The sequence below is a fragment of the Maylandia zebra genome, linkage group LG22 (genome assembly GCF_041146795.1).
Source record: "Maylandia zebra isolate NMK-2024a linkage group LG22, Mzebra_GT3a, whole genome shotgun sequence".
Lineage (NCBI taxonomy): Eukaryota > Metazoa > Chordata > Actinopteri > Cichliformes > Cichlidae > Maylandia > Maylandia zebra.
Genome location: NC_135187.1, coordinates 13653240 through 13661372, shown reverse-complemented (window position 1 = coordinate 13661372; position 8133 = coordinate 13653240). Strand labels below are relative to the sequence as shown.

The 8133-nt window shown below is 38.6% G+C and overlaps 2 protein-coding genes across 2 annotated transcripts; one reads left to right on the top strand and one right to left on the bottom strand.

Annotated features, from left to right (window-relative positions):
- Positions 1 to 72: 72 nt before the first annotated feature.
- On the top strand, positions 73 to 3364 carry LOC143414497 (uncharacterized). Its single transcript, XM_076878989.1, has 4 exons — positions 73 to 1873; positions 2064 to 2420; positions 2729 to 2816; positions 2893 to 3364. Exons 2-4 carry the CDS (start codon positions 2200 to 2202, stop codon positions 3052 to 3054), a joined length of 471 nt encoding a protein of 156 aa, XP_076735104.1. The 5' UTR covers positions 73 to 1873; positions 2064 to 2199; the 3' UTR covers positions 3055 to 3364.
- Positions 3365 to 3431: 67 nt separating this feature from the next.
- On the bottom strand, positions 3432 to 8085 carry dnajc8 (DnaJ (Hsp40) homolog, subfamily C, member 8). Its single transcript, XM_004549021.4, has 9 exons — positions 7953 to 8085; positions 7326 to 7427; positions 6723 to 6779; positions 6544 to 6610; positions 6169 to 6263; positions 5960 to 6031; positions 4513 to 4604; positions 4298 to 4373; positions 3432 to 4195 (listed from the first exon to the last, which is right to left on the bottom strand). The coding sequence occupies exons 1-9, from the start codon at positions 8022 to 8024 to the stop codon at positions 4076 to 4078; spliced, it is 753 nt and encodes a 250-aa protein (XP_004549078.2). The 5' UTR covers positions 8025 to 8085; the 3' UTR covers positions 3432 to 4075.
- Positions 8086 to 8133: the final 48 nt, after the last annotated feature.

Here is an 8133-nt window from a genome sequence, read left to right as displayed (position 1 = left end):
TGAGTGAACAAAAGGAAAATGGTGAGTATTATTTTCTAATTTGAAGTAATTTCTTTAAATCTTTCACATTTTTACTGCAAACTGTCTCTTGGATTCCACTGGCACTAAAAGCTTTCATCTTAATTGAGATGCATGCGATTCATTCATATCAGATTTTATCATTTGCACATTTTACCACCTGCATTTTCAGATTACTGAAGTCTGATTTTATAGCAAATTATTCTGGGGCACTCTTCTCTGGATCATCAGCCACACTTTAGACTATCACTAGAGTCAGGGTCTTTTTAAGTGTATTCTTTTTTTTTTTTAAATGGGATAATTTTCATCCTGGTTTCCAAGTATCTTAACTGTTTAATAGTTTTAGGCATTTTGCATACACTGATAAAATAAAAATAAAAAATCCCTAATGACAGGGTTTTTTGGCAGCGACTGTCGGATGTTTTTCCTCCACCAGTCCTATCCTGTTAACTAATCTCTCTGTCATTACCCTTTTAAATCTACGCTCAGCTGTCACCTCCTGAGGAGCAGAAGAGAGCTGAGCACAAGATCTGTTGCAACAGGTGTATAGATGGATCGTCATGTAGACTTCCCCACCTGTCAGTACTTTTATTAGTACTTTTATTAACCTCGCTGTCCCCATTCTTTCTCAAACAACAGCAGACCGAATAGAAACCCTGCTATGCATTAACCTTAAGAGAAAATGATAAAACTGAATCTGTTTAATTGAAATTGTGCTTGACTGACATACAAAGATGTGGGATGTAGGTTTTCTGGTCATTTTCTCACGTTTTCTAACAACCTGAGGAATGTCCAGTTCTTTGTGTTAAATGTAAAAACCTTCATATGCAGAATGGAAATAATCTGTATGGTAGAAATGCACTCTTGTAGCATCAAACACAGGTGATTCATGGTGGTGTGGGCAGGCTGAGACTGTCTGAAATTCCACACTAATATAGTATTTAGTATGCTTCAATAATGAGAGTCTTACCCTTAATATGTGTATATAATTGCAGTGTGTAGCAGTACTTTAAATGCATACCCTTTCCAGGTAAATATTAGAGTATGTGGCACTGGATACTACACTAGCGTATAAATCTATAAAAGCAGTGCAGCAGTAACAGGATTTAAGAGGCACAGCTGGCAGCTCAATCTTTATGGTAAATCTTTATAGTGTTTAAAAATAAGGTGCCAATTTGTTAATGATTGCTTGGTCTCGCACAGGTTGTTGGATAACCATTAACACGTGTTAATGGTTAAGTGACATGAACAGTAGTAAAAATATTGAGTATATAGTGCATGGTTTGGGATTTCAGACACTGTGAATGCTGTTTCTCTCTAGACCTGAATTTGTCTGAGTTCACTGTGAATGAAGCGAATCTGTGAATGAAATTGATCCTTCCAGTCAATGAAACTGTCTCGTCTTTGGGTAGAAGTCGTCCTCTGTGCGTCATAAAAGCGTCATCCTCCGCCTTCCACTTGATCAGCTCCCATCTGTCAGGCTTCCTCTGACCCTGTTTCCAAATAATTTCATCAGCTGCTAAAATTGACAATGAAAATTTTCAACTAAGTGTAGCTTAGTCGTCGTCAGTCCCCTGGATGTAAATTTTTTTAAGCATCTGTTTGCATGTGCAGATTTGTTTGCAGCTACTCTGTTGTTAATGAGATAAGCGACTGTTGCGTCCTCAGTTAATCCAATTTGGAGACCTGCAAGGTCATCAGTCAAATCCACATAAGAGCAGAGCGCTGCGGAGCGGAGGTGTCTACAGGTACACAAGCTGAAGTGCTGGCAGCAGAGCATTAAATGGATCCTTTGCTTTACAGCTTTGACAAATGATATCATCAGCCCATTGTGTCTACAGGAGAACGCACAAAGGTCAGTCATTGTTTCTTTAAACCATGTGCAACATGTTTTGTAAAATTGTGACTTTAGGGTGTCTCTTTTTGATGGACACAGACAAAGACTTTTCCAAATAAAGGATGGATAGTATTTTTTTCTTTTCTTTTTTTTAAAATTTCAATATAGAGGTATTAAAGTTTTCTCTGCTTGTACTTTTTATTTGCAGATTACAGTCTCCAATAAAAGCCTCACTTCTGCTGAATATTTATCCCAAACAAAGAGGCGCACCTTCATGCTGATATTGCCTTAAATACTCGGAAAAGTCTACCTGATAAATCAAGCGACATCTACAAACGGCGCAAATGGATTCCTTAATGTCACTGGGCGCTCCCCTGAAGCAGTTCACCAGCTGTGTGTCGGGGAAAAGCACCGCCAAGAGGGGCGCCGGGAGGAGCCAGTCTGTCCGCAGAAGCAGCTTCACCCGCAGGAGGAGCTTCAGCAGGAGGAGAAGCGTTCCCTGCAACAGCCAAAAAGTGCCAGACTCCTGGCTCAGAGCTTACCAGGATGAACTGAAGAGGGAAAGGTAAAAATAAATAAATAAATTAAACAGAAGCATTCATGTGATTGATTGAATTTCAGTTTTTAATGTGGTTTTGCCAGGGTGTGTGGAGTTTTTCACGATCACTTTTAGCTTTCTTTGCAATACAATAAACAGGAGTTAGAGTTGCTGTTGTATTTTAAGAAAACAATGGTTTTCAGTTACTATCTTGTCATCAAGCTAAGACTCTTGGCCAGACAGACCTGGCTTAGTGAGGATAAGACTCTTCCTCACATGAATAAGCTCCTCGCCCATGTGCCACGCTAAATGTTGCTCTTTGCTGTTTGCCAAAGGAAACGTCAGCAAGCCATGCTGGCCAAGAAGAACGCTGAAAGGGCTGTCAGGAAAACTCAGTTCAGGAGCCATCACTGCCTCCCACGGGTAAGTGAGCAGCTACATTCAAATGCTACTGACTTATCAGCGTGTCATTATCTAACCTGAACACCTGTGCCTGCAGCAGAGCAACGCTTCCAGGAGGAAACCGACCCCGGCCAAGGACGACTCCTTCTTTGGAGCCTTTCAGGGCCTCAGCCTGGATGGATTGATGGGGGCTACTAATGCATCCCCTGCTGTGACGGCGCCTGGTGCAGGTGCAGGAGATCAGTGCAAAGTCATGTGAGATGGGACGCGTAAAGACGTTTAGATTTTTTCCAATGAGCCGCATGCTTTTGCAAATTTTTCTGCAAATGAGACTGGATGGAGAAAATGAGACTGGCTCTCACCATGTAACCCAAGAGGACGGGAAACATTTATATTACTCTGTATTTTCTGAAGTATTCTTTTTCCTTTGGCAGACAATGCTGCTTCTTATTTTGATGTTTGTTTTACAAATTATAGACTGTAGCTATCACCATTGTTTCATGATGTTTGCTGAGTACAACTGCAAAGAAAACTGAATTATTAAACTTTTATTTTATTTTCCCACTGTTCATTTTCAGTCTTTTTTTTTTTTTTTTTTTTCATTTTGTCCTTAAAAAAGCCAAAACAGAAACTAAGCAGTTTTTTAAAATTTATTTTCTCCAAAACATAACTTGGGAGTAAAATGGTGAGCTGCTTAAATTTACATTATGAATACACAGAAGACATGCACAGAGATGTAGGTTCTCAACAAGAATGCCTGTTCCAACAACACATTTGTAAATTTGTATCCAGTTGATATTCTACTTATAAAAGGAATCAATGACAGCCAGATAATAAGAAGCATAGATGCCACATAGCTTATAGATATCTGTATCCCATAATCTAGTTATTTCACTTTTTTCTGCAAGTTTTAACAGTTTTGGAGACCACAGTGAAGTAGGCTTGTTAAGACAAAGATTTATTAAAAAACAAAAAACAAGGAGAACAAGAAAGCAAATGACAGCAAACCATGCTTCCACCCTCTGTCACACGAATGGAAGATGCATCATTTCTTTATTAACCGGGGCAGGTATGATCTCCAGCTCCACATCATAAATATGTACATTAGAAAAGCCAAGTACAAAACTACAGCTGTCGGGGTCGGGATGTTGTCCTACGACACAATGCTGATGGCTGTGATGATGATTACACAGATGACCGCAGACAACAAGGAGAGGATACACAGAAGTGTTTCTTTCATTTAAACAGTGGATTTTAATTGAGTGAAGTCCAGTTTTACATCATTCCCTCTGTTCCATTTTGACTTTAGGGGGCTTTAGGAAGGACCTGTTCTTCTTCTCTTTGCTTTTTCCTTTGGCCTGGAAGTTCCTCCAGCTGTCCACACGTCCATCTCTTGTTTCCTGAAGAAAATAAAAATATTATTTTTCAATTAAGAAATCCAAATAGCACAGTCATCGTGTTTCTATTTACAGATGCGTAACAACTGGCATACAAGAACGCACCTCAAAGTTTTTCTGCCACTCTCGCTGTCGCTTAGCGTTCTCTGCTGCCTCGATTTCTTCTTCTCTCGCCCTTTTCCTGGTAAATTGAGAGAAATCCAGGATGTTATGAATGAAAACATTCTCTGTTTCTAAAACAAACTACCAAGTGGTAAAGACGGGTGAATGTTTTAGTCATACAGAGCAGCAACCAAGTTCTTAAAAATCCCACCAATTACCTTTCATGCATTTCCTTTGCTTCCCTCTCCTTTCTCTTGATTTCCAGCTCTGCAAACAGCTTCATGGTCTGTTTGTACACTGCTTGCTTGAACTGGAGAGAAAGAAAAATAAAAAACACATATATGATATGAAGTACAGTAGTTAGCTCTGTTTCCTCATAGCAAGAAGGTCCCAAGTACTAAACCAGGGCTGACACGTTTGCATGTTAGGTTAGGTTAACTGGCAATTCTGAACTAACTGTGAATTCAGCTGTTCCCTTTAGCAATCACCACAGTGGATCATTTACCTCTATTCCTATTATCCTCTGTCACATAAAGCCTTCACTACTTCCACAAATCTTTTCTGTGCTCATCCCTCTTGTCTGGCAACTCTATCTTCAATCCAGTATATTTACTACCCCTCCTCTGCACATGTCCAAACCAACTGAGCCTTGCCTCTCTAATTTTGTCTCCAAACTGCTCAACCCGAGCCGTCCCTCTGATCTACTTGTTTCTAATCCTGTCTATTCTGGTCCTCTGGACGTCTTTTTGTCAGTGCTTTTTCATACATCATAGGAGATCTCGCTACCATCTTGAAAGCCTTCCTTTTCATCCTTCTGTCACAAATCACCCCCTCTACTCTGCTCTTCACCATTCTGTTACTTTAAATACCTGTGATCATCTATCTAAACTCATTCACCTTCACTGCCTTTTGGTAACACTGCTGGGCATTTATTCAAAGTACTTTAATTTCAATGGTGTCTGCCACATAAAAACTACACGCATCAGTCAAATCAGATTTAAAAAATAAAGGTTTACAGAGTTTGCCCCAAAATATTGTTTTTTAAAAGCCTCTCCCCCCTATTAAGTTACACTTTGTGGAGGTACAGAAATTATTTTACTGCTACAATATAACCTGCATTATTAACATTGCATTAATAATATATCCTACAGCATTGATATTGCATTAAAGATGTTTATTAAAGCTATTGCCACCATATTAACCTTTTTATTACAGGTGCAGCTATAATTATTTTATACACATTGCATGTTTGTGCTCATTCAGAGTTGATGCTCAGTCTATTAAAGAAGGTTTTACACAACAGATATGTCTTCACAATCTATGTGTGATGCTGTGTGTGATGATGTGATGCTGCATACTCCTGAGGAAGGAGTGTGTGTGTTTTAATAAACTCATTGTTTGATTGCACTCTTCTGGGCCTCTGTTGGTTTGTTTCATTGCTCAACATTTATTGAATTCGGGACAACTTACTTCAATGTCTTTCCTGGAGCAAAATTCTGCTATTGGTTTGCAGTGCTAGCACGATCCCTCTTTTTTACATCTTGCTAGTCCAGTAATTTGTGATAAAGACAGAACTATTCTTCACATGCCTTCCCTTTAAAACATTGTGGTTCTGAAATTACAATAAAATTATAATAAAAGTCTCAGTACCTCAGTAGAACTTACCATTTCGGGATCATCTTCCTCTACATCCACTGGTTTCCCTTCTTTCTTCAACTGTTTCCTTTTCTCTTTTACCTTTAAAATATAAAGAAACATCGCATTAAAAAAGTCCAGATAATGAAACTGAGTAACATGGAAAGGGGGGGAGGGGGGGGGGGGGGGGGGGGGGGGGGCGCATTAGATATTTTGTTTTCATGGTGGAAAATACTCACCATATGCTCCACATATTCCTTTCCTGCATGAATCACATCTAAGGCTCTCTTCTTCTGCTCTGGATCCAGTAAGAGTTTGTATGCCTTGTCCACAGCTGGACATAGTATAACATTAAGGCTCGATTACAGAGTGGTTTTAATGTAAGATTAGCAGATAACTGTATCACAGAGGCTCTAACAAAGTCAAATTGTTGTTTTCATACTTTTTATTTTAATTTGTACAAAAACAACAATGAGACAGAAACTGGTTTTTAGGTTTTGTTTTTTTTCCTCCAGAGTTTATTGAGTGTCCAAATAGCCAATAAAACCCATTTTAATTAACTTGGAGCTGTACAAAAATACAAGCCAATAAGTGATGTACGTGAGAATTGTTACCTTCGAACGCTTTCTGCGCTCTGTCTGGATCGCCCTGATTTTTGTCTGGATGGACCAAAATGGACAACTGCCAAGTAAAAGAGATTTAAAATTAAAAACAAAAACAGCATTGCAAAGAACACGCCATGTCTGTAAAAATGAGGTCACTGAAAAGCCTCTTCTCCATAACACTTCCTTACCGCCCGAAACCTTTTCTTCAGTTCATCATCTGTTGCCTCTGGATCAATTTGCAGAACCTGAAAGAGATTTGAAATCGACAATTGTTAATAGCGTTGGATCTCATAGCATTGATACATCATAAGCAGTTAGAGCTTTGAAAAATATAATAACTCTTGGGTTCTGTTATTAGGCTTTGGAAAAGTTTGTCCCTGACAGGTAACTTTGGTCAATCACAGATCCTTTCAGATTGGCTGAGTGAGTAGTATGAGGAATCAAAATTATTGCACAGAATGAAGGAAGACTGTCACTTAAAAAAAAACATGATTTGATTCCTAAGATCAGCACAACATTTAAAAGGGTACATTTTAAAATTGTTTCCTCTTCTTTGATTTAGGTCTAATAAGATACAGATATGAAAATAATAAGGAAGCATCAAGTATAAATATCAATTACATAAGTTCCTAAAAGCTATATACATTATTGCAGTTCCTTTGTTAATTAGAAGTGAAGTGTGAATGAATTATTAAAAATGCTACATACATACATTGACAGGTAGCATATTTAACAATGATAATAATAATTAAAAACAAAACAAAAACGACACCATTAGTGCACTAGGTTACCTCAAAAGGGTTGAGATTGAAGTATGATGCGCCAGGTCTGAGCAGTCTGTCAATCTGCTGCTTGGAGGTTAACACAGAGTCTCGCTTCTCGATCTGCTTCACCTTTAAAAATGAATAGCAGCAAAACAAAACAGTGAAAAACTTCACAATGCAAAGGTCCTGGCAAACAAGGCTTCCGGAATACATTTTTATTTTCTTCTGAATTATGTCAGCCAGCTCCGAAGAATGAAATACGAAGAACGAGAAGGATGCTCTTAATTTTTTCAGGAAGCTATCCTCATTAAATAAATACAGGTCAACATGTACACTGACCCAGCAGCAGCTTCATAAAAGGCCCGCCACCGCAGTAACTCCTATTAAGCAAGCCATAGTTTAGGTAACATGGCTTGTAGTACTAGCTGCTGATAATAATGAATAAAATAAGCCCAAATAACAGTGTTTTTTTTCGTACTAACAGAAGACTGAAGCTGCTCACAAACATCTCGTTTAACGTTAGCTTCTCGTTAGCTGATGTCAGCAGGCCTCGTAGGTGATAAACGCGGTAATCGCTCAATAACCGGCTTCAGTCGGTGCAAAGACAGCAACCGATACTTTAAAGTGAATAATCTAACTTTAAATCTGCTTTACCTCAGTGTAAAAATTTTGAAATAATTCATCCGACACATTATGCACAGAAGACTCTCCCTCGGCGGTCGCCATCTTCGCTCGGGTTTACATGTGACGTCGTGACATCACGTGACTACAGATTAAAAATAAACCTACGTAACGTAAGCACACGTTTTATAACAATTTTAAATATTGAAAAAAT